Source organism: Antechinus flavipes, chromosome 6 (assembly GCF_016432865.1).
Source record: "Antechinus flavipes isolate AdamAnt ecotype Samford, QLD, Australia chromosome 6, AdamAnt_v2, whole genome shotgun sequence".
Lineage (NCBI taxonomy): Eukaryota > Metazoa > Chordata > Mammalia > Dasyuromorphia > Dasyuridae > Antechinus > Antechinus flavipes.
This window is the reverse complement of record NC_067403.1, coordinates 36,335,039-36,361,800: the sequence shown is the minus strand read 5'-3', so window position 1 is coordinate 36,361,800 and position 26,762 is coordinate 36,335,039. Positions and strand designations below refer to the sequence as shown.

General features: G+C 36.0%; 1 protein-coding gene across 1 annotated transcript; it reads right to left on the bottom strand.

Moving 5' to 3' along the window:
- Positions 1–316: 316 nt before the first annotated feature.
- Positions 317–6,715, bottom strand: SLC10A4 (solute carrier family 10 member 4). The gene is made up of 3 exons (XM_051965264.1): positions 5,674–6,715; positions 4,750–4,960; positions 317–1,368 (listed from the first exon to the last, which is right to left on the bottom strand). The coding sequence occupies exons 1-3, from the start codon at positions 6,282–6,284 to the stop codon at positions 853–855; spliced, it is 1,338 nt and encodes a 445-aa protein (XP_051821224.1). The 5' UTR covers positions 6,285–6,715; the 3' UTR covers positions 317–852.
- Between the last annotated feature and the right edge of the window lie 20,047 nt (positions 6,716–26,762).

The window sequence follows — 26,762 nt, the reverse complement described above, 5'->3', positions numbered from 1 at the left end:
GCCGCCCTGGTCAATTACGGCAGCGCGGGGTTCCCCAGGTGGTGAGCACGTGGGGAAAGAACCGGGAAAGTCTGCGGGAGACGGGCTGAGGGCGGGGGTGGGAGGGGCGTTCTGGGCTGGGCTGCTGGGACACCCCCTGGGCGGAATTGCCACAGGGTGGGCCGACTCCTTCTCTGGTCTTGGGAGCGTTAGCGTGAGCTGCCTTTTCTCTCTCCGAGAGAAAGTGCTCCGAGGATTGTGGTGTTGGTTGTTCCCGCAGGCACCACATCACTTGGGGAGTGATATTTGTTAGCTCTTTGGTATAAATAATATCAGTTCAAGTCAAGTAGGCGTTTTAATGTCTTTACTGATTTTCTCTAATATGATGCAGGTTCAACAGAATTGACATTGTTACACCGTTTTTATTTAATTGAACTTAACTGAATACAAGACAAATCCTACATTCCCCCCTCCCCCCGATGAATACATGAAATTCAATTATGGTCTTAGAACTAGAACTTATTTTTACTCACACTGCACCAAAATTTCATGTTTTGAGGTCCCGGTTTCTAATAGCGGCTCCATTTTAAAAGAATTATTTAAAGAACAGACATTCATTCACTTAACTTCAACTTTGTGTGGGTAATCTGATGTAGAGGTTATAACATTGAATGTACTTAAGTGTTTAAATTTGAGGAAAGGTCTGTAGCTGACAATCACGAAGCCCAGATTGCCTTACAGTGGAAAGGTATAAGGTTATATGTAGAAGAATCCTGCTATGATGAAGCCCTTTAATACTGCTTAAACATCCCACAGACTATAAATGAGAGATGGGGGGGAGGAGCCGATAGGTTGTTCTACGTTAAATGGAACTCACAATGAGGTCTGGGTGGGCTCCATCATTATTGAATTATGTTCATCCACTTTAACTGATCCATATGAAGTATCTGCCATTTCTTCTTCCTTCAGTTTCTTATAAGAAATATCTGTATCATCTTCATCCAGAGGATCTTGCTTATGTACAACTTCCCTTCCATACATCTTATACACTAATACAAAAATCCCTGCTTCTGCAGACTGAAAAAGGGCATAAAGCAGAGGAAACATGTACATACTTCCTATGAGCTGTGGAGGAAAGGTTAGCTTTAGAATGGCCGTGCAGAGTTGTACGTTCTGACTACCTGTTTCTAGAGAAACAGTCCTTTTGCAGTTGGAGGGCAGATGGAATAAGGTAGCCAAACCATATCCTGACACATATCCAGCCAAAGGCATAAAAATGGCTACCACATAAACAGTTGCAGGAATACTTGCCAACAGTTCAGGTCCTAACATAGTACCGGTCATGATGAAAAGGACCACCAGCGTCACTAGCAGAGACCACAGGGAAACCTAGTAATAGAAAATGGATAAATCATATTGAAAATCAGATAAAATGCAGAGAAATTCAAAAAATAAATTATAGATATTAGTTTATATAGTAAGTGAATAGGATTGGACTTCTGTAAGAAAGGCTGGGATTCAGATCTGTTTCCGACGTTTGTTAGTTTTGTGATCCTGGCTTGTGAACATGATTTCTCCCTGGCTAAGTCCTCATCTGGAGAATAGGAATGGTACTACTTGTCCCATAGGATGGGAAACTGCTTGGCAAACTTGAAAGCCCTCTAGAATTGTTGGCTCTTGTCAGACTTATCCACTCAGTTTGCTATTATTAAACAGAGGTATGTTTACTAAATTCTTCCTTTATGTTGAATTGAATTTTCTCTCCTGTAGTCTCCACTAGTTAGTTTTTGTTCTCCCTTTTGGAGCAAAAAGTTCTTCCCTATAACTGCCTTCAAATACACAAAGATCGGGCTTTCTGGCTCCCCTCCTCTCTTCTCCAAACTAAATATTCCTCGTTTTTTCAACTGTTCATCATATAACATAGTTTCTACATTTCTACTCTATCTCTTCTACAATGTCCTAGTCCATTTCACAAACTTTCATTTTCCATCTTAAAATGTAGCCTCAAGGGTTGTACACAGAATTCCAAATGTGGCCTTAACTAATGCAAAACATAATAAAACTTTATATTATGTATATGTATGTATGTATACATACATACATGCATAAACTATATAACAACTTTATAACTGGACATTGTGTTTTTTGCATGAAAACTTGTCTTGTACTATATTTGGGATTAAATGAATGATATTTTAAAATTCCTTTAAACAAGCAATATTTTTAACACTTGTGATATGATTGTATTTCACATTTCCAAAGGAGCTTTCATAATATTGAACCATGATATCTTTTAGATTTTTGTGATGTCAAGAATGTAAACAAGCTGATGTCAAATGTAGATGTATTTCTTTTATAAAACTAAATTGAATATTTCCATATTATATTCTTACTTATCTGTTAAACCATAATAGTTTCTTATGACGATATTATATCATCATCATAATAGGTAGCTTGTTTATACATTACAGCTGGCAGTAAAAATGTTTTCTGTGTTACAGAACACTATGTCATCTTGGTATCTTGCCAGATACTTTTAACTCATTCAGATAAAATAGACTGCATTGTGAGAGAGTAGTAGGAAATCGTAAGATTTTAGATAATACTTTTGATAATGCATCAAGCTCCTAGATGTTTATGAAGAGAGCTTCGTATGTGGGATTGGCATATCCTTAATACTACTTTCTGTCTGTTAATATGATAGTATCTTCTAAGACAGATCTCAGCATTGGAAGATTCTAAAAATATATTCAACTTACTTTCAAATAAAAAACAGATGGAAACTAAATAATCACATGATCCTTGTAGTTTAAAATATGAAAAACATTGTTCCATTTGATTTGTCAATACAATTGGAAAATCAGGACCAAGGAAATCACTTGTTTCCTTTGAAATATTTTATTGTAGAGTCCGTTTTTATCTTTCAACTATTTTAATTCTTTTAGTTATTATGGGGACTTGATGTTTATTTTAAATTTTTTTTCAGGTATCTGATAATATTATTAAATCTTACCATTTTGTTTTCCTAAAATAATACATATTTAAGGATAGTTGAGAGTCAGCTCTGGCATAGTGGATCAAGATTTGGCTTCTGTATAGGGAAAAGCTGGAGGTTCTATATTGTCTCTTACTGATCTGTATCTGGTAAAGAAAGCTGTCTCATCTGAATTCCTTTACTGGAATGAAATCACAGATCTGGTGTCCCCACACCCACTCATGTTTAGTTATCACTATTTGAAGGTTGTAAAATATCTTTTAAAAGAAACTTTCTGCTAGGTTGGACTGAGAGCCCAAGTCCCCCAGGACAAAGTGACTTAAGGTTTGAGAAGGACTTCCTCAAAGCCTGCCTCTAGAATGTAGCTAACTGAATACATTACCCCCAGTTTTGTGGGGAATGAAACAGGGGACCTGGGAAATTAAGAGGTATGTCATATAGGGAGAGTCGGACCCTTGTCAACTGACTACAAGTCCAGTATTTTTTTCACTCTACCATATGCCTCACCATCTTCTCCAGTTAATTTCAAATATATTCATTTTTAAGTGATTAAAATGTTTGTTTTTGGCATGCAAACTGATAATTTGATTCTCTTTGTCAATTAAGTCTTGAAGGAAGCATCTTTTAACACTTTAAAAATTAGGTATAAAATAATATTTTAAGGCCATATATTTCTTATGACTTTTGAGTTGAATATACATAATTGTTTTTGCTTTTAATAGGTTTAGATCTTCTATATAACAATATAACCATAGGAAATAAAGACATTGCTGATGGTAAAGTTCAACAAATGAACTATTCTCAAATGTCACATAATTGAAACTTTGTCATAGAGTTTTCTATTCAGTTGCTTTGTCAGATTGGCCTTTGATTTGATATGTTGATTATTTTTGTTGATTTGACTAAATACTGCTACAGAAAACCTTGTTTATTTATTGAAAGCTGGTTCAGTATCTCTCCCACAGAGAAAAGATCAGAGAAAAGAAATAACCGGTGTTTATTATTTATAGTTAATTTATTATGTCTTTGGTGTTTTTGTTGTTGGAAGAATACATTTTTGGAATTCTTACATTTTTATTTTCCTTTCTCGAAGGTATTAGAAAACTTTATCTACAATAACAGCCAAAAATAATGCAAAACTATATTTCACCAAGAAAGAACAGCCAAGATTATGGCGTAAGGTACATTTCAAAAATAAAATATTATTTTGTGTTCACACATATATTTTGTTTGTATAGTGTCCATTTACTAAATCATCCTTTCTATTCCTTTTGAGTTTTTCCATGTCCAGATTTGTTTTTTAAAATATTAAAATGTTTTGTAACTTGAAAACAATTGGAACTAATTTGGTTTCTTTTTTCAATAAACTATATTTAGATGGTGTCCTTAACGCCAGTTTTTGTGAGCTTTGCAAAACACAGTAAGTTATCCCTAAAGTTTTATACAAATCCTATTTTGGCAGTATTATTTGATCAGCTCTTGTTAGAGAAAATATTTTTGCTGCTACTGCATTTTCTTATTTTTCCCTAGCTACTTCTCTTTTGTTTCTTCTACTTGTGCCTTGTAAGATTCTTTTCAGATAAGCCTCAATCATTACTTTGAGATGGAGGTAATCTTTTGTAAAATTAGAGTAGCTTCTTCCTTGTAACTTGTGAAGCTGATTCTCTTTTTCTCCCCTCCTAGATCCTCCCCATTTCAGGCCAGTTAAGAGTCAAAGAAGTGATCTAAGGTTCTGATAAACAAAACTGAGTTTGGGAACAGAATCAGGACCGTACCTTAAGAACATAGTCAGCGATTCGTGTATATTTGTAGCGGATGAATACACCTACAGCAATTGGAATCAGGGTGCTGCAGAGGGTCAGGGTCACTGCTCCCAGGGGTAGTAACTGCACCAAAGTTGTATTGATCCAGGCCCGACTATAGATCCACAGGCAGAGGGGCATCAACAGCAAAGCCAGAAGTGTGGAAGAAATAGTCATGATAATACTGTAGAGATGGAAGTAAACACAACAAGCATCTAGTTAGGAGTGACCCGACCCTCCCCCCAGCCTCTTTAGCCAGCTTAAGGTCTGGGGAGGGGTCCCTAAAGATCTGAGGAAAGCTGCAGGGAAAAGCAACATGTTGGACTGATGAAGGGGCCTAGGGCCAACCCTCCTAACGAAACCTGTCTGAGAAATGTTAAGAGTTATGTTCCACTCCCATCCCCTGTCTTTATTTGCCAATATTTTAAAGTACTCCATTGATCCCGGTTGGATCTGATTAAGCAGAAGGACTAGGATCTGTAGTTGTTTGATTCTTCTGGACATGTCTTTTTTTCTAAATTGTCCTTGATTATTTATTTCTTTTTATTTGTATCTACTTGTTGAATTGAATTCAACAGATTTTCTGTGGTTCAGCTGCCCACAGTGACAGTCTCTTCTTTGATATCCCCAATTACAGTCATCCGGGTTCTAAAACTGACTTTAGTGGTGGAGGAGCCCAGCTTCTGCCTCTCCCTTTCCTCCCTCCCACCTTCAGAGCTACTACCCTTTTCCCTAACATAGCCACTACTGCTTCTCTGATTGCAAAGCCTCTCCCGTTCAATCCTTTCTCTACTTTTTGTCCAGTCTGTTCTTTTTCACAGCTCCCTTCATTTTTCTCATCGTATGGCTAATTGGTTTGGAGAAGCTCCCCACGGGAGGGAGAAGGGAAGCTCCTACCTGAGGTTCATGTCGCCGTTCACCAGCAGAGACATAAGATTGGAAAGGTTTCCGCCTGGACAGCAGCCGCATAATAGAACGGCCACAGCCTCCACTTCGTCCAGAGAGAAGATGAGGGCCAGGAGGAAGGCCAGCAGGGGCATGAAGACGAACTGGCAGAGCAGGGCCAGCAGGACCCCGATGGGCCTGCGGATGTGAGCCCCGATGTGATTGACCTCCACGGTGCAGCCCAAACCCAGCATGGTGATGCACAGGGCCACTCCCACAAATACATTCAGGCCGTGGTTCAGAGGGGTGTCCCAGAACGGATTGGCTTGGGAGCCCCAATCCTGTGGGAGGTGGGCAAAACCTTGGGGACTACTGCTGACCTTTGACTCCCAGGGGCTAGGGGTCGGGTTCAGACTGGAACTGAGGCTGGGGCTGGGGCTGGAACTGGGATCAGGGCTGATGCTAGAGCTGAAGTTGGGGCTGAGGCTGGGGTCCTCGAAGATGCTGGGGCTGAAGTTCTGGGCAGGGCTGGGGCTGAAGTCCCCGACGGTGATTGTCTGGCTGTAGTTCTCCGCCTCGGGGGAGGGCGAGAACAGCAGAGTCTCATTGTCTTGGCTGCCCATGGCTGAGGATCCCTGCGGGATGGGGACGTCCGGCCTGCCTCCCGAAGGCTGCGCGCTGAGGGGCCGGCTGCCTGTAGCGCATCCGAAGCCGGCCGGCAGCCGAGAAGCAGCAGCAGGTCCCGAGGAGCCAGAGGGGACCGTCACCCTGCCCGGCTCCCGACTGCCTCTCCTCCTCGGCCGCTGTCAGCCTGTCCGCCGGGCGCGGGGAGGCACGGACCTCCCAGCTTCGCGCGGAGCTAGGCTTCCCGAGAGTCTCCCACTCCTCGGGGTCCCCAGCATGAATGCTCCCCGCTGCCGGGGAGGGCTGGGCTAAGTCCTCAAGTCTGGCTGCCCTGAAGGATGCACTTGAATCCCATTTGGGAGCCGAGCGGCCGGGACTTTCTCTGCCTCTCACTTGTGGGTCCCCAGGCCCCCGGGGCAGCGCTGGCTCCTCCCTTTAATCAGCATTAAGTGGTTCCGTTAGAATGTGACCTGAGGCTGAACAAAGACTTAACGGGGAAGGAGGAGGGAGGGAGGGCTTGGCTGGGCGTTTCTGTCTGCTGGGTTTTCTCTGGGAATGATGTTTGGGGAGAGTTTCTCTGAAACCAGACAGAGTCTAGTGCTATATCGCCACAGTCCTGTCACGGGGCAAGTCTCCGAACCGCGAATGGTTATGTGGCTTAACCCTTAGAACCTTAGACTAGAAATGCTGTCAAGGACTTGAATGGCGTTGATGTCGGGGGACTAGACAGGGTCCTTACCCGCAGACGTGTTAACGAATTAAATGATACTGTTTCTGAATGCTTTACCATTTATTCTCTCTCATCTTAGTTTTCTATATTCCCATGTTTTCTTTAGTGATGGGGTATATAGATCAGAGCTTCTTAACTAGGAAAAGCTTTGTGGAAGGAAAAGAAAGACAAGATGCTTTAATAAAGAGGAATGTTTTCTTTCATGAATGGTATCTAATAGACATTCTCTTTTCTCATTCTCCTTCGAAATTGACCACATACCCACAGGATGATAGTTTGTTGTTTAATATCTTTGTTATTGATACATCAGCATAGGGTAATTCCTTCCTAAAAATGTTACCAAGTGTAGTGTGATGTGAGAAAAACAAACTTCTTCTCTAATGAATCCAAAAAAAAGTAAAAAAGACAGATCTGTATATCCATTCCTAATTTTAAAAAGTATTCTTTCTCTCCCTCCGTAATGTTGGGGCTAGCTTTCTGGAGGTCCTTCGGATGGGCCTTGGTCTCAGCAGATTAGACACCACGAGAAATTCGGTCAAGAATAGAGTCTAGATTCTTTTTTTATATATAGCTTTTTATTTACAAGATATATGCATGGGTAATTTTACAGCATTGAACCTTTTGTTCCAACTTTTCCTCTCCTTCCCCCCACCCTCTCCCCCAGATGGCAGGTTGACCAATACATGTTAAATATGTAAGAGTATAAGTTAAATACAATATATGTGTACATGTCCATACAGTTATTTTGCTGCACAAAAAGAATCGGACTTTGAAAAGAGTCTAGATTCTTTATTCTGGCATAGTCTTGATCTTAGTGCAGGAGGCATGAGAGCCACCACGAGGCTGGTTAAAGATAGATTGTCTATCTTCCAGTCCTTCTTAGCCCTTTTATACCTTATTGTAAATACATCATTACAGCATACTGATTATGTGTGAACTTAGAGAACCATTATATCATCATACTAAGTATATATGTGAACTAGAGAACCATCATCTCATCAATTCTCCTGAGTTTATACCCTCCTAGATGCTTTCCAATGATTGTTTTCATTTGATCATCACAATAACCCTATTTTTATCACTACTTAATAGAGGAGGAAAGTGAGGAAACCCTTGAAATTGGGTTGTAAATTCTTGTTTCAAGTATATTTCTCTAGAGTTCCGGCCCTCTACATCCCTCTATGTAATAATCTTTAAAATCAAATGCATATTGATTAAGTGCCTGTTATATATCAAGGCCTGTACTAGTCATGGGAATATAGACACCAAAGCACAATCCCAGCAGAAAAAAATAGCTATTTGTAGAAAATTTGAAAGTCTACAAAGTGCTTCACATTTTACTATCTCATTTTGTCTTTTAACAACATTTTGTCTTTAAACTATTGTGCCACACACCATACTCTAGGCTTCAAAAAATAGGTACAGAGAAAACAAAACAAATGCAGACAAGATTAGAAGGGAAATAATAAACTGGGAAAACATTTTTACAAAGGTTCTGATAAAGGCCTCATTTCCAAAATATATAGAGAATTGACTCTAATTTATAAGAAATCAAACCATTCTCCAATTGATAAATGGTCAAAGGATATGAACAGACAATTCTTAGACGAAGAAATTGAAACTATTTATAGACATATGAAAATATGCTCCAAATCATTATTAATCAGAGAAATGCAAATTAAGACAACTCTGAGATACCACTACACACCTGTCAGATTAACTAGAATGACAGGGAAAGATAATGGGGAATGTTGGAGGGGATGTGGGAAAACAGGGACACTGATACATCGTTGGTGGAATTGTGAACACATCCAGCCATTCTGGAGAGCAATTTGGAACTATGCTCAAAAAGTGATCAAACTGTGCATACCCTTTGATCCAGCAGTGTTTCTACTGGGCTTATACCCCAAAGAGATACTAAAGAAAGGAAAAGGACCTGTATGTGCCAAAATGTTTGTGGCAGCCCTGTTTGTAGTGGCTAGAAGCTGGAAAATGAAAGGATGTCCATCAATTGGAGAATGGTTGAGTAAACTGTGATATATGAATGTTATGGAATATTATTGTTCTGTAAGGAATGACCAGCAGGATGAATACAGAGAGGACTGGCAAGACTTACATGAACTGATGCTGAGTGAAATGAGCAGAACCAGGAGATCATTATATACCTCAACAATGATACTGTTTGAGGAAGTATTCTGAGGGAAGTGGATCTCTTCGATAAAGAGAGTTAATTCAGATCAAAGATGGACAGAAGCAGCTACACCCAGAGAAAGAACACTGGGAAATGAATATAAACTGCTTGCATTTTTGTTTTTCTTCCCGGGTTATTTCTACCTTCTGAATTCAGTTCTCCCTGTGCAACAAGAAAACTGTTTGGTTCTGCACACGTATATTGTATCTAGGATATACTGTAATCTATTCAACATGTAAAGGACTGCTTGCCATCCAGGGGAGGGGGTTGAGGGAGGGAGGGGAAAAATCAGAACAGAAGTGAATACAAGGGATAATACTGTAAAAAAAAATTACCCTGTCATGGGTTCTGTCAGTAAAAAGTTATTTTAAAAAAAATAGGTACAGAGGCCATCCCTACAACCACCCTAAGGGGTAGGTACTGTTATCACTTTACATTTGAGGAATTCTACATTGTGTCATTCTACTATTGAGGATACTAAGGCAAATAGTAAAGTTCTTGGCCTGCAGCCAGTGTCAGAGGCCAGATTTAAACCCAGATTTTCCCAACTCTATCTACTGCACCACTAACTGGCCAGTCAGCCAACCAGCTCCGAGGGTGCTTTTTTCTCTAGCTTCTCCCCATGGGCAGTATAAGATACTTCACCAGAGGCTATGCTAAGATCTTGATAAAGCAGGATAGCCATAGAATTCCCCTCAGCTATAGTAAATACTATTTGAGCCCACCTTCAGGGTTCTCTTTCTCGCTCTCCTTTAGACTGGCAGCTCAGATTCCCAGAAGGAAGGATACTCCCCTCAGGATCCTGTGGGTTACCTTAAAGCATTGTGGCTTCTGCTGTCATTACTCAGGAGCCTCTATTGACTGCCTCTAGGGCCAATTTCTTTTAACCAGTAGATCTTTATTCATTTCTGTGGCAGGACATTTACTGAGAAAGCACAACAAAGGCAGAAAAGTGATAGAAATAACTCTCACACTGGGAGCCCATTCTCCTCTTGCATTTTTAGAATACTAGGCCTTGAGAATTTGGGGCAGCTAAAAGATATAGTGGAGAGAGAGCCATGTCTGGAGTCAATAACAATTAAAATCTGGGGTCAAACACTTTTTGTTTGTGTGATCCTGAGCAAGTCATTTAACCTGTCTGCCTCAGATTCCTCCTCTATTAAGTAGTGATAAAAATAGGGTTATTGTGATGATCAAATGAAAACAATCATTGGAAAGCATCCAGCTCAGAGTGCTATGTAAATGTAAGCTATTAAAAGTGAAATGTTCTCTTCCCTCAAGGAACTTAGAGTCTAGGAGGGTAGGAGACAGTATGTATATATATATAAGAAAATGTGATATAAATTGAAGAAATTTGTTATTTGAGGGAGAAATATTATAGAAGGTTTTTAAAGAGAAGCTTCTTGTAGGGAGGGATTGAGCTGAACCTTAAAGAAAGATGAGAATTCTTGGAGGTGCAGGTGAGGAAGGAAGGCATTCTGGGGTGGAGAAAGACCATTGCAGAGGCTGGAGATAAGAGATGGAGGGCCCTGTGTGAAGAACGATAAGAAACCCAATTTCAAGGAACAATAGAGGGGTAAAGTATGTAACATATAAGAAGTCTAGAAAGGTCTAATGGAACTAGATTGTGAAGAACTTTACTAGACAGAGAAGTTTACATTTGATCCAACAAGTAAGAGAGAATCTTTGGAATGTTTTGAGTAAGGGAACAGTGACATTGTCAGACATTGTCAGTTAGGAAAATGACTTCTGTATCTCTGTGTAGAATGATTTTTGTAAGAAGGACCTTGAGGTAGTCCAAATAAGAGGCTTTTTTCTTTTTTATGAAATCAGGACTTTATATGTGTTGTGTGTGTGTGTGTGTGTGTGTATGTATGTATATATAAAATTTATTCCCTAGTTACAAATGAAGACAATTCGACAATTTTTTACATTCATTAAAAAAACTTTTGATTTCCAAATTTTCTTTCTTTCCCTCATCTCCTTCCCTGAGACAGCAATTTGATATGGATTATGTGTATTTGATCATGCAAAACACATTGCCATATTTGTCATATTGTGAAAGACACAGACTCTAAGGGTAAAAAATACAGAAAGTGAAAACTATATCTGCGTTCAAACTCAATCAATTCTTTCTCTGGATACAAATAGCATTTTCCAAATCTTTTGGAATTGTCTTGCATCATTATATTGCTGAGAACAGCTAAGTCATTCACAGTTGATCATCGTATGTTACTGTTACTGTGTACAGTGTTCTCTTTGTTCTGCTCATTTCACTTTGCATTGAGGGCATCCCCTCAATATCAAACAGATGTTATAAATATTTTTGTACAGATAGATAAATCCTTGTTATATCTTTTTGGGATATAGACCCAATAGTGGCTTTGCTAAATCAAAAGGTATGTACAATTTTTATAGAAAACTATTGTACAACATGGTTGGACTAATTTACAGCTCCCATTTTTCCTACATCCCCTCCAACATTTATTATTTTCCTTTTCTGTCACATAAACTAATCTCATAGGAATAAGGTAGTACTTCATAGTCATTTCAATTTGTTTTTCTCTAATCAGTGTTGATTTAGAGAATTTTTAAAATATAACTATGGATAGCTTTGATTTCTTCATCTAAAAACTGCCTTTTCATATTCTTTGAGGAATGACTTGTGTTCTTCTAAATTTGAACCAATTCTCTATGTATTTGAGGAATGAAGTCTTTAGCAGAGATATTTGCTGTAAAAATTGTTTCCCAGCTTTCTGCTTTCCTTCTAATCTTGGTTGTGTGGGTTCTATTGGTCAAAACTTTTTTAAAAATTCATATAATCAAAGTTGTCAATTTTAATCTAGTAGTGCTTCTTCCTATCTCTTGCTTGGTCATAAAGTCTTCCTTTTTCTATACGTCTGACATTCCTTAATTTATTAATTAATTAATTTATTCCTTATTTTTACTTATAGTATTACTATTTATGTTTTTAAATCATATATACATTTAGATCTTATTTTGGTGTAAGATATTGCTCTATACTTGTTTTTCAGTTTTTCATGCTGTTTTTCAGTTTTCACAGCAGGTTTTGTCAAATACTAAGTTCTTATCCCCAAATCTGGGATCTTTTGGGTTTATCAAACACTTGATATCCAAACACTCATTTAAGAGACTTTTTACAGTAGGTCAACCAACGTGTGATGAAGACCTAAGCGATAGACAAAATTTAGGGTTTGTCACTTGGTTCATTCAGTATATGAAAGAAAGGAAAATAAGTTGCTGAGGATGACAATAAACTTACAAACCTGAGCAACCAGAAGAACCATCCATAAATATAGGAAAAGTATAGAAAAACAGTAGATTTGGGTTTTGGGGGGGCGGGAGCAGAAATAATGAATTCTGTTTTGGATCTGCAAAAGTTGAGATTTTATCAGACATACAGTTCAAATTGTCTAATAGGTCATTCATGATGAGAGAGTTCAGGAAAGAGATCAAGAATGAATATATATAAATCTGAGAATCATCCTTGTTGAAATTATAATTAAACCATTTAATGGAGCTTCTAGGGGGTGGAACCAAGGTGTCCAAGTTGGCAAGAATTCATCTGAACTCTCCCAAATTCCTTTCCAAATAACATTAAAATGAACACCCCAAATATATTTTTGGAGTGGCAGAGCCAACAAAAGGTTCTGGTAAAACAGTATTCTAGTTCCAGACAACTTTGGAGGTCAGCAGGAAAAGTGTCTCACCTGGGTGATGATTGGGCAGGGAACACAACAGAGGCTCACCTCATGTCAAGGCAGCTGCAATAGTGGCAGCACCAGCTTCTCGAGCCCCAGAGGGAAGGGGAAGTTAAAGAGTTGGACAACTGGTCAGAAAGGGACCTTTTGCTGATGCTGGCTTCAGGACACTGCTGCATTGCCCTTACACAGTTCCTAGTCACAATTCCATGGCAAAGAAGAGGACCCTGCCCAGTTCTAGGATGGAGATCATACCATGTTAGAAACATCAAAAACTTATAGATTCCCTCTTTTCCCTCCCTCTCAGAACTAACTTTCAAAACAGCATACAAAATACCTAAAGCTTGAAACAGTGCTCTTTTCACCCCAGAAGCAGAGCCAAGCGTAGTATAAACACCAGAAATAGGCTGGGAAAATGAGCAAACAATAGAAAAAGAAGCTAACAATGAAAAATTATGGTGACAGGGAAGATCAAGATACAAACTCAAAAAAAAAGTCAAAAACTGCTACAAGTAAAGCCTCAAAGGGAAAAAAATGAATTGTTCACAAACCCAAATAGAAATCATGGAAAGGTTCAAAAAGGATTTTTAAAAATCAAAAAAGAAAGAGAGAGAGGGAAAACTGGGGAAAGAAATGAAAGTGATGCAAGAAAATGATGAAAAGAGCTTAAAGGAAAACCGAGAAGAGAATTCCTTAAAAAGCAGAATTGGCCAGGAAAAATTCACTGGAAAAAAAAAGGACTCCTTAAAAAGTAGAATTGGCTAAATGGAAAAAAACATTAAAAAATGCACTGAAGAAAACAATCCTCAAAAATTGTAATTGGGCAAATGAAGGCTAACAATTCTGTAAGTCATCAAAAAAATAACAAAACAAAGTCAGAAGAATGATGAAAAATCTCATTGATCTGAAAACATTGAATAGAGACAATCTAAGAATTGTTAGACCTGAAAACCATGATTTAAAAAAACCAAAAACCTAGCTAACATATTTTAAGAAATTATTTAGGAAACTGCTGTGATATCCTAAAATTAAAGGGTAAAAATAGAAATTGAAAGACTCTACTGACCACTTCCTGAAAGAGATCCCATCATGGCAACTCCCAAGAATATTGTAGCTAAATTTCAGAGCTCCCAGGTCAAGGAGAAAATCATTCAAGTAGCCAGAAAGAAATGATTCAAATATTGTGGAGTCACAATCAGTATAACACAAGATTTAGTAGCTACCACTTAAAAGGAGCAGAGGTTTTAAATGATACCTGTAGAAAGTAAAGGAGGTGAAATGATAACCAAGAATCATGTATTCAGCAAAACTGAGTATAAATTTTGAAGAGAAAAATAGATATTTGATGAAATAGAGGACTTTCCTGATGAAAAGAGTTGAATAAAAAATATTACTTTGAAATATAAGATTCATGAGAAGTAATAAAAGGTAAACCTGAAAGAGAAGTCATAAGGAATGTAATAAGGTTAACCTATTTATATTCCTATATGAAAAGATGATATTTGTAACTTCTAAGGACTTTTTTATTATTAGGACAGTGGGAAGAATTATACATAGAGGGTATGGGTGTAAATTGAGTATGATAGGATGATTTTTAAAAAACAAAATTAAGGAGTGAAAAAGAGGGATGTGCTGGGAGGAGAAGGGAGAAGAAGGGTAGGAAAAATGATAATTGCTTAAAAGAAGTACGCAAGGAAGGGCTTTTACAGTAGAGGAGGGAAGATGACTGAGGGGAAAGGTAGTGAGTAATAATTGAACATTGCTCTTATCAGAATTGATTGAAAGAGGGAATAACATCTACACATCTTATCCTACGGGGAAGTAGGAGGAGAAGGGGATAACAGAAGTGGTTGGAAGGCACATTGAGAGGCATGAAGCATCAGACAACTGAAATGACTGAGCAACAACAGCAACAAAATAATCTAATCCTAAAAAATGAGTGGGTCAGCCACCAAATCATAGATAACAGTTGTTTCATTTCATAGAATGACAACTGAAACAACATACCCATAATTGTGGAATGTCACAAATTTCTCTAATGAACATTAATGCAAAAAATGTTTCTTAAAATTTCTAAATAGTAAAGAAATTATGGCACTATATCACAAAAATTAGACATTATAACTAGCTGGGATTTTTATTAGGATTATAGAGATGATTCAGTATTAGGAAAATTATCAGCAAAATTGACCATATCAACATCAAAAACAACAAAAATCAATTGATTATCTCAAGAAATGTAGGAAAAATATTTGACAATACAACACTTATTTCTATTTTTAAAAAAACAATAGAAATCATAGGAATAAGATGATGACTGAAATCTAAAACCATCAGCAGATACTTTCTGGGAAGGGGAGAAACTGGAAGCTTTCTCAGTACTATCAGGTGAAATAAGGATGCCCATTTTCACCACTTTTACTTAATATTATTCTAGAAATGCTAATTATAGCAACAAATGACAAAAGAAATTAAAGAAGGCAATAAAAATAGGCAATGAGGAAACAAAATTTTCACTATTTGCAGATGATATGATGTTATACTTAGAGAATCCTAAAGAATCAAATTAAAAAACTACCACTAGCTGAAATAATTTACGACTTCAACAAAGTTGCAGGTTATAAAATAAATCACATAAATCATCAGCATTTCTATATATTACCAACAAAGTCCAGCAGGAAGAGATGGAAAAATATTTTTTAAAATAACTGCGGGGGCAGTTGAGTGGCACAGTGCATAGAGCACCAACCCTGAAGTTAGGAGGACTGGAGTTCAAATTTGACCTCAGACACTTAACACTTCCTGGCTGTGTGACCCTGGGCAAGTCACAACCCCAATTGCCTCAGCAAAATAAATAAATAAATAAATAAATAAATAAAAAATAACTGCAGATGATATAAATACTTGGGAGTCCTGCCAACACAAACCCAGGAAATTATTGGAACACAATCGTTCTCAGTTATACTGGGATGTGTATATATGTCATGGTTAGTTTTGGTTTTGTTTATGTTTTTAGAACTTCTTCTTTCCAGTGTTCCAAAACTAAGCTTGTACTATTTAAAATTTTACATCTTTGTGTTCTTCCACAAACCTTGTTGGCTCTCAAATTTCGTTAAGTCACTATATAAAAATGTGAATAACCAACATCCATCTCTGAAAAATTAGCAGTCTTTCTTACTCTTATTTTTCTGTTGAATTCTCCTCCTTCTTCTCTTCTTTCTTCTTCTCCTTCTTCCTCTTCCTTCTTCCTCTATTTTCTCTTCCTCATATTCATCACTGAGATTCTCTTTAAGCTTTGGTGTCCATCTTAAGCTTTCTTATTCATTTCATTTTTATTTAATTTGGACAGAAGAATCTTCTTTCCCTCTTTCCCAATTACAAAAAACAATATGCAGTCCTTTCTCAAAAAGTATATTGCTCATTGACTGATTGAATCACATGATTTGAGACACAGGAAAATTTCTACCATATGGGGCTGGTTCCATGAAATATTGTTTTCTAGATGAACTAATTATTTCTTTATTTTTTCAAATGTTTCTCTCCCTCCTCCTTTCCTCTACAAAAATGAACAAAAAGAAACATTCTTATAATAAATATGGATAGTCAAGCAAAGCAAATTCCCTCATTTCCATTTCTAAAAACAGGCATCAGTCAACAAAGTTTTGAAGGATTTTAGAGTAGTTTCTCTTTATAATGGTTGTCATTGTGTAAATTCTGGTTCTGCCTACTCTGAATCAGTTCATATAAGTCTTCCTAGTTGCCCTCTGAAAATACACTTATTTCATGTGATACAATAATATTCCATTACATTCATATACTAGAATTTATTTAATCATTTCATAATAGGTAGGCTCCATTTTAGTTAACAGTTTCTTGTAAGATAAAAAGAGCTGCTTTAAGTATCTGGATGTATATATGAGTCTTTTCTCTCTTTATTATTTTTGGGATATATATGTCTAGAATAGTATTTCTGGGTCCAAAGGTGTTTTGTAATTTATAGGCATGAACTAACATTTTTAGGAGTGAGGCACAACAGAAAAGGAGAGTTTGAACAAGATCTATAAAAACAGAAATTGGTCAGAAGAAAGCTCAAAAGTGGTACTTTAGAAGCTTTAACTCCTTGAAGGCCAGATAGAAAATAAAGAAGAAATATGAATAGCCAATGAATCAGAAAACAAAATTCAGAGAATACCATAAAGGAAGAAGGGTAATAAAGAAAAAAAAGCAAAGAAAAACATTGTAGAAAAAAGCATAATTAATCCATTTGTTCTGGAAAATGATTTGGAATTGTATCCCAAAAGTTAAAACTAAATTGTAAACTTAGGGGATGGCTATCACCTGAAGGATGGCTGAAAAAGTTGTAGCTTATGAATGTAATAGAATATTATTGTATTGTAAAAAATGATAAAGGGAATGGTTTCAAAAAAGCATGTGAAGACCTGTGCCAGAACTAGGCAAACTCTATAACTCTGATGGTCAAAGGACTTCTAATAAAACATGCTGTCCACATCCAGTAAAGAAAACTGATGAACTCAGAATTTCCTCGACTTCTTGCTTTTTCTTCTTGGAATAATGCAGAAATATGTTTTGCCTGTTCAGAAAAGAAAAGCAAAGTAAAAGAAAAATAATATTAAAAAAAATAAGTCAGAAGGAAGGAAGTCTGCATTTAACTGACTAGGAAATTAGAAAACTTAAATAAATAAAAATAAATTATTATTTTCAATAAAATCCAAGGACTAAGAGGTAAAATAAGCTTATGGGACAATGGAGAGAAAACACATATGGAAAAATTAACATCTAATTTTAAGCATTGAAAATTGCAAGAAAAAAAGTAATAACAAAAAAGAAGAGGATTTTGAAAGAGAAATCTAAAAGAGACAAATGAAGTGAGTACAAGCCTAACAATCATAACTTTAAATGTGAATAGATTAAATAATTGAATAAAATTAAAATGACAGAATGGATAAAAAAACCAAAATCTAATGATCTTATACATAAGAAACATATGTTAAAAGGATACATATAGAATTAAAATGATATTTGGGACAGAATTTATTGTGCTTCAAGAAAATTTCAATAAACTAGACTTTGCAATTATGTTTTCAGATAAAGCAGTATTTTAAAACTCATACTATCAATAGAGTAAGGAGATTGCACTCTGCTTTAAAAACCATAGAAATGAAACATCATTAATATTGAATATGAATTCACAAAAGAAAATTCAATTAAGAAACATATAGTAATTCAATAATAGAAAAAGGCATTAATGTATCTCTTTCACAGTTGGACAAATTTAACAAAAAAAGACAAAAGGGAAAAATAAAGAACTATTAGAAAATTTTGCACTAAAGACTTCTCAATAGATATCTTCTCATCTTCTCAATAGATAATTCTCAGTACTATATTGCATCTTTACAAAAAATAGATCATGTTATTGGAATACAAAGAAAATATAAATAAGTACCAAAAAAAATAAGCAAGTATTTAACAAGACCAGAGTATAATAAAAATAGCAATTGCTAGAGGAATTAAAAAATAAATTAAAAATTAATAACATAATTTGTGAGAACATAGAAGAAGGTTGATACAGATTATTCCCACAGAGCTAAAAAGAATTGAGATATTAACAAATTTCCATAAAGACTATTAATGAATGGACTATTCTCAGAATTATAACTAACTAGCAAACACTTGACAAACTGTTCAAACAATCTAATTTGTGGAGCAGTACAAACTTTTATGATATTACTTTATTATTAATTTAAAGATAATTTAAAATGATTTATTGTATTATTGATGGGAACTATGGAGAAAAAGGCACAGTATAACATTACTGATTGAACTATTGATTCACTCTCTCTGGGTATATATATGGCAATATAAAATAAGCAGAAAATTTTGCTCATATTCTTTGACTCAGTGAACCTATTTTTAGGATCATACTTAAAGGATGTTATTGAAAAGAAGGAAACTATTTAGACAAAAATATATACCAAATATTACTTACAGTGGCTAAAAACTAGGAAATATATCTAATAAGGGAGAAATGACTATACTTGTATGTGAACATAATTGAAAATTACTGTACTATAAACAATACAAATAAATATGAAATATTACATTAAATAATATAGAATGAATAAATTAGAGAATTATATGGGTAAAAGTCAAAAAAGCCTGGAAAACTACAGAGACAAAAAAGATTTTCTGAAGTCATCATGGAAAGTAGTATATTTTCATTAGTGTTATTTAAGTAAATTTATTTACTTTTAAGTAAATATATAAGCTAACATTGGAGTTTAGATTTAATTTATTGTACAATAAATTTTTATTCTTTGGGTACCTGAAAGTTTGTTTTGTTAATAGTTACTAAGTTTAAAATAAATTTCAAAACAATAAGAATGAATTGTAATTGAAGAAAAAGAGTAGCAGGCTATTTCAATAATTGAGGCTAGCAATGAGAGTCTAGATGAAGGTAATAGCAATAGATTGTGTGAAGAAATAGTGAAGCTATAGCACCAATAATATTTGGCATCTGGTTGGATATAAAGGGTAAAGAAGAGGAAGAACTCCGTGATGTTGAGATTGCAGGGATGCTTTTATTAAGAGAAGAACAAGAAGATTTATGGAAAAGATAAGGCAAAGATAAATTAAACATGAGGTGCCAAGGCTACATCCTCTTGAAACTCCAGAGTTGGTAGTTGGAAATGCAGTTTGGGAGCTCATAGATAGAAGTATGACTTTGAAAGTCACCAGCATGGAGGTAATAATGTAAACTGTGGAATTAGGCAAGAGCATGATAGAAGACAGAGTTTAAGGAATGTTGATATTAAGGGAGAAGGACCGAAATAAGATAGGCCAACAAAGGTGGCAAAGAAGGTAGTTAAGTTGGAAAGTAATCTGAGAAACCAAGGAAGAAGAAATTATCCACAAGGATAGTAGAGATGATCAGGTGGGATCTGGGTGGGGAGATATGTCTCCCATGAGTCCTGAAGAATAAATCTTTTCTTTTAGTGATTAATAGGTGATTGTTGATATCTTTGACAGTATGAATAGGGATGTAATCCAGATTGCATGAGTTCCTGAAATGAATGGGTAGTGAGGAATTGTAAGTACAGAGTATAGACTATTGCAATTAAATTTTCAACTTTAAAACAGTACAATAATAAAACAGCTATGTAAACAGAACAACTCTCCTCCTTCCACACTAAAGAATAATTCATGCCGAAGTATAAATTTTGTCTCAGTTGAAAACCATTTTTACAATTTACCAAAAACCAAATTACTGCTTTGGTGGTAGATGCCAAATGTTTTTTATATAGTATGTGACTCCACAGCAGGACTTTACCAATCATGCTACATAAAGCAGTCTCAGCAGCTCTTTTTTTTTTCAAATGACCTAATGTGATTCTGTCTAGACTGTGGATTGAATATTAAATAACTGTGTGTTTTTGCACCTAGCTGAACTGCTTTAGTCCCAGCTGCATTCCAAATATTTTAACAAAATTAAAGTCTTAGTAGGAGTTGGGTTTTTAGGGGGGAGGGAGGAAAGGAGAAAAAAAGGGGGAAATGGAGTGGGAGAGAGAAAAACAGAGGGAAAAAAAAAACTAACCACATGTATTATCATGCTTGGCCATATTATTGGAAAATACTGTTTAAAACTGAGATTTCTTAGGTGTTTAAAATTTTTTAAATCATTCTTAGTGCTCAAATGAAGGAAATAAAAAAAAAACTTCAAAAAATATATGTTCTTAATTAGCAATGGCTAGCAATGGCCCAAGAAATAAAAGCTGTCTTCTTCATGAACAAATTGAGATTGAGATCAATTACCTCCTGCCACTTCCTATTTTCAAACTAATGAATTACATTTTTAAAAGCTGAGCTCTTAGAGCTTCTGGGTTTGGGATGAAAGGGGGAAATTTCCAATGTGTATTTCACGCAAATTAAAAAGGATTAGGATGAGCCAGTTGCTGCTGCTGCCTGCTTTTGAGAGTTAGCATAAATCATACTCAAAAGGAAGCATTTATCTATATTTGTTAATGCAGCATATTTGGAAGTTAAAAAGGCCTTGCAGTTAGCTATTCAATCTAGAGTATCTAGGAACAATTCGGCTGGGTTTATTTCAAACCAAAGGAATGTTTCAAATGTCACCCATTGTCAACTAGGCAAAAAATTGAACATTAAAAGATCAAAAGAACCCTAAAGTTAAAATACCATTCTGATACATTAATTCCCCTTCATTTTGTGGCAAAATTGGTGAAATGGAATAAAGGTCATAAAGTGATGTTAATTATGTCAAGAATTTATGGAAACATAAAAGTCTCAATATATTTTATTTATTATAGAACCATGAAAACAGAGTAGAGATTTTTAAATATCTCTGGACCTTATAAGCTATGTGCATATAAATCCAAAGATAAACAAAAAGTCTTTTGACGAGACAGCTAACCCCAGACTGTAGATCCATGTAAAGCCTTTCTAGGCTTCTGTCTGTTTCAGCACTTGATCATGTTCCCATCTGACAGGTGAAGGATTGCAAAGGGATGAATCTTCTCCCCATGCAGGGTAAACAGCAAGTCTGAGACTGAAAGAAAGAAGAGAGGTCTGGTTTTAGAACTCTGCATCCTTCTGGTTCATAAGAAGTCTATCTGGTCCAATGAAACAAGTCTGGACCTTGGGATCAGAGAGCTGGCCCTGATGCTTAGTGCTGCAAGTCACTGCAAGCCCCTAAGGCCTCAGTTTCCTCATCTATTACATGAAGAAATTGAACTAGATGAACTTTATGGTTCCTTATAGTTCTAAAATTAGTTTATACATATCTTTACTTGTTTCTCTGAATTCTATATGTTTATTATTTCTGACTATAAAATAATATGTTATTAATATGCCACAGTTTTTTCCAACCATCCTTCAATTGATTGATGCGTATTCACTTTATTTTCACTTCTTTGCTACAATAATGCTGCTAGAAATATTTTCATGTATATTCTAGCTTTGTTTTTGTCTTTGTTTTTTTTTTGTTTTGTTTTGTTTTTATAATTTTTTATTGATAGAACGCATGCCAGGGTAATTTTTACAGCATTATCCCTTGCATTCATTTCTGTTCTGATTTTACCCCTCCCTCCCTCCACCCCTTCCCCGAGATGGCAAGAGTCCTTTACATGTTGAATGGGTTGCAGTATATCCTAGATACAATATATGTGTGCAGAACCAAACAGTTTTCTTGTTGCACAGGGAGAATTGGATTCAGAAGGTATAAATAACCCGGGAGGAAAAACAAAAATGCAAGCAGTTTATATTCATTTCCCAGTGTTCTTTCTCTGGGTGTAGCTGCTTCTGTCCATCTTTGATCAATTAAGGCTCTCTTTATCGAAGAGGTCCACTTCCATCAGAATACATCCTCAAACAGTATCATTGTTGAGGTATATAATGATCTCCTGGTTCTGCTCATTTCACTCAGCATCAGTTCATGTAAGTCTCTCCAGTCCTCTCTGTATTCATCCTGCTGGTCGTTCCTTACAGAACAATAATATTCCATAACGTTCATATACCACAATTTACTCAACCATTCTCCAATTGATGGACATCCTTTCATTTTCCAGCTTCTAGCCACTACAAACAGAGCTGCCACAAACATTCTTGCACATACAGGTCCCTTTCCTTTCTTTAGTATCTCTTTGGGGTATAAGCCCAGTAGAAACACTGCTGGATCAAAGGGTATGCACAGTTTGATAACTTTTTGAGCATAGTTGTCTTTGTTTTTTTTAAGACCATATGTGTTATATCTAAAGGTATAAATATTAAAAATCATTTTTCTTACATATTTCCAAATTAATATTCAGAATAGTTGGACCAAACCAGAGTTCTATCATGAAGTGAGAGTTATGCAAGAGAGAGTCAACAGCTTGGAAAAGGAATGAAAAAAAATTGTCTGAAGAAAACAAGGCCTTAAACAGTGCAGTTAACCAAGTGGAAAAAGATATACAAAAGCTAACTGAAGAAAATCACACATTAAAAACTAGAAAAGGGCAAATGGAAGCTAATGACTTTGTGAGACAGCAAGAATCACTCAAACTAAAAAGAATGGAAAAAATAGGGAAAAAAATGTGAAATACTTCATTGGAAAAACAGCTGACCTGGAAAATAGATTCAGATGAAATAATTTAAAAATAATTGGCCTACCTGAAGGCCATGATCAAAAAAAGAACCTGAGTAACATTCTACAAGAGATCATTAAGGAAAATTGCCCCAATAGTCTAGAAACAGAAGGGGAAATACTGATTGAAAGAATCTATCAATCACCTTTGGAAAGAGATCCCACAAGGAAAACCCCAAGGAATATTGTTGAGAAACTCCAAAATTACAATCTCAAAGGAAAAAATACTTCATGCTGTCAGACAAAAACAATTCAAATATCAAGAATTAACAGTCAGGATTATTTAGCATCTGGCAGCTTGTACAAGAAAGGATCAGAGGGCCTGGAATATCATATTCTGGGAAGGCAAAGAACCAAGGGTTACGACCAAGAATTAATTAAACAGTGAGACTCAGCATCATCTTTATGAGGTGGCGATGAAGTTTCAATGAATAAGAGACTACTGAAAAAATCAGAACAAAATAGAAAATGTAATCTATGAACACAGGAATCAAAGAGGCCTAGAATGGTAATTGGGAAAAATTTGTATTTAAAGGTTAAAGTGTTTACATCCTTAGATGGGAAAAGGATTTCTGTTACTCTTAAGAACTGTACCTGGGGGTAAGTAGGTGGTGCAGTGGATAAAGCACTAGCCCTGAAGTCAGAAGGATTGACTGACCTTAGACATTTAAGGCTTCCTAGCTGTGTGACCCTGGGCAAATCACTTAACCCCAATTGTCTCAGCAAAACAAACAAATAAAAAACCCTGTTTCTGTCACTGGAGCAGACAAAGGGGGAAATCACATGGACTGAGGATGTGCTTGTGAATGGACTATGATGTGAAGACATCTAAGTTTAGAAAAAAGCCTTTATTGGAAAAAGGAGAAAGGGGAGGTATAATGAGAAAAGTAGTTCACATGAGGAGGTACAAAAGACCTATTACAATACAGGATAAAAAGGCAGGGGGTTGAGCATTATCTGAAGCTTGATCTCATCAGTTTTGGCTCTAAAGGGAATAACTTATTCATTTATTTGGGTATAGAAATTTATCTAATCCTATAAAGAAGTAAGAGGAGAAAGAAGAAAAGAAAAGGAAGGGACAGGATAGAAGGGAGGGCAGAAACATTAGGGGGAAAGGTAAAAGAAGGAGAGAAGGGTTGATAGAAGATAAGGTGAATGGATTTAAAAAACATATGACTTAGAGAACACAGTGGAAAGAGAGAACAAAATTATATATGGAGAAGAAAATAGCATGGAGGGAAACAGAATTGGTTATCATAATTGTGAATGTGAATGGGATGAACTCTATCATAAAATGAAAGCAAAAAGCAGAGTTGATTAAAAAACAGAATCTTGAGAGAGAGAGAGAGAGAGAGAGAGAGAGAAGAGAGAGAGAGAGAGAGAAAGAGAGAGAGAGAAAGAGAAAGAGAGAGAGAGAGAGAGAGAGAGAGAGAGAAAGAGAGAAAGAGAAAGAGAGAGAGAGAGAGAGAGAGAGAGAGAGAGAGAGAATGAGTGTCAACAGCTTACAAAAGGAAGGATAAAAATTGAAGAAAACATTTCCTCAAAAAATAGTTGGTCAAATTGAAAAAAAAATTGAAAAAAACAACTTCTTTGAGAAGAGTTGCTCTAATAGAAAAGGAGATACAAAAGCTAACTGAAGAAAATAAGAAAATACTTATTTAAAAAAACAGAATTGTTTGATTCAGCAGTGTTACTACTGGGTTTATATCCCAAAGAGATTTTAAAGAAGGGAAAGGGACCTGTATATGCAAGATTTGTGGCAGCTCTTTGTAGTGGCCAGAAACTGGAAAATGAATGGATGCTCATCAATTGGAGAATGGCTGAATAAATTGTGGTATATGAATGTTATGGAATATTATTGTTCTATAAGAAGTGACCAGCAAAATGAATACAAAGAGGTTTGCAGAGACTTACACGAACTGATGCTGAGTGAAATGAGCAGGACCAGGAGATCATTATATACTTCAACACCAATACTATATGATGATCAATTCTGATGGATGTGACACTCTTCAACAATGAGATAAACCAAATCAGTTCCAATAGAGCAGTAATGAACTGAACCAGCTACACCCAGCGAAAGAACTCTGGGAGATGACTATGAACCACTACCTAGAATTCCCAATCCCCCTATTTTTGTCCACCTGCATTTTTGATTTCCTTCACAGGCTAATTGTACGCTATTTCAAAATCTAGGTATCTAGATTTCTAGATGAAAGTGTTATCTATAGGCTTGAAGACTTTACATAATATAGAAGATTGGGACTTTATTTTTCTAAGTCTCAAAACTATAGTTTCCAGTCCCTCTATCTCGCGATCATTTTTGTACAAAAATTACCAAATAGGGGCAGCTAGATGGCTCAGTGGATACAGTACCAATCCTGAAGTCAGGAGGACCTGAGTTCAAATCTGCCTTCAGAATTAACACTACCTGGCTGTGTGACCTTGGGCAAGTCACTTAACCCAATTGCCTCAGCAAAATTAATAATAATAATAATTTTTTAAGTCATCAAATATTAAAATATGTGTTAGACCTGGAAGTTTAATTTCAAGGAACTAACAGATTAACTAGAATTTATTCAACTCCTCATCTGCTTAAATAAATGTTGACTCATGAAATGCTGTTATTTTCTTAGTGATCTTTTTGCACATAATTATGTATTCTGCAGTACAAGGTGCCCAAACATGAAATGTTTATTGTCTTTGGACACATGATAAAACAGAGTCCTTTTATTATTTGCTTCTCTAAATAGAACCTATGAGTCATCCTTCCATTTAGCTGTGAGAAGTCACTTATAGAAAATGTAACAACTGATACATTTCCATTTTTCTAGTAAAATAACTACTTATAGATCATTGTACAGATATTTCACATGTGTAACATAATAAATCATGCTTATTGGTATTCTTAGCACCTTTACTTCCTTTTCTGCCTACTAGAAAACAGGAGATATCAGTAGCTTTATCAAAGGCCAAAAATCATTAATGACTAGCGAAATGAAAATTATAGCAACTCTGAAACTCCATTCCATACATCCATCAGATTGTCAAAGATAATAAAAATGGAGAATAACAAATGTTGGAGGAACTGTGGGAAAACAGGAACATTAATACATTATCGGTGAGCTGCGAATTGCTTCAGTCATTCAGGAAGGTAATTTGGAGCTGTCCAAAAAAAAATGATTAAACTGTTCCTCCCCTAATTCTGTGTTTCCAATGAGATCAAAGAATGAAAGAAAGGATTTATATATATAAATATATTGAATAGCTTTCTCTGTTATAGAAAAGAACTAGAAATAAGGTAGAACCAACCTCTTAGGGAATGGCTGAACAAATTCATAATTTGTTTATGAATATAATGGAGTACTTTTGTGCAGTAAGAAGTGATGAATAGGATAAGCTCAGAGAAACCTGGGAAGACTTATATAATTGATGCAGAGTGAGGTGTATGGAACCAAGAGGACAATTTGTAAAGTAACATAAAGACAAACAGTTTTGAAAACCAAATTCTGTGACCATTACAATAACAATTCAAGAGGACAGGAATACTGTCAGAGAAGTGATGGACTAAAGAAACAGAATGAGTCATATCTTTTTAGGACATGGACTGTATGGGAATTTGTTTTGCTTGACTAAGTCTATTGCAAGAGTTTTGGTTTTCTTTCAAATAGGGTGGGA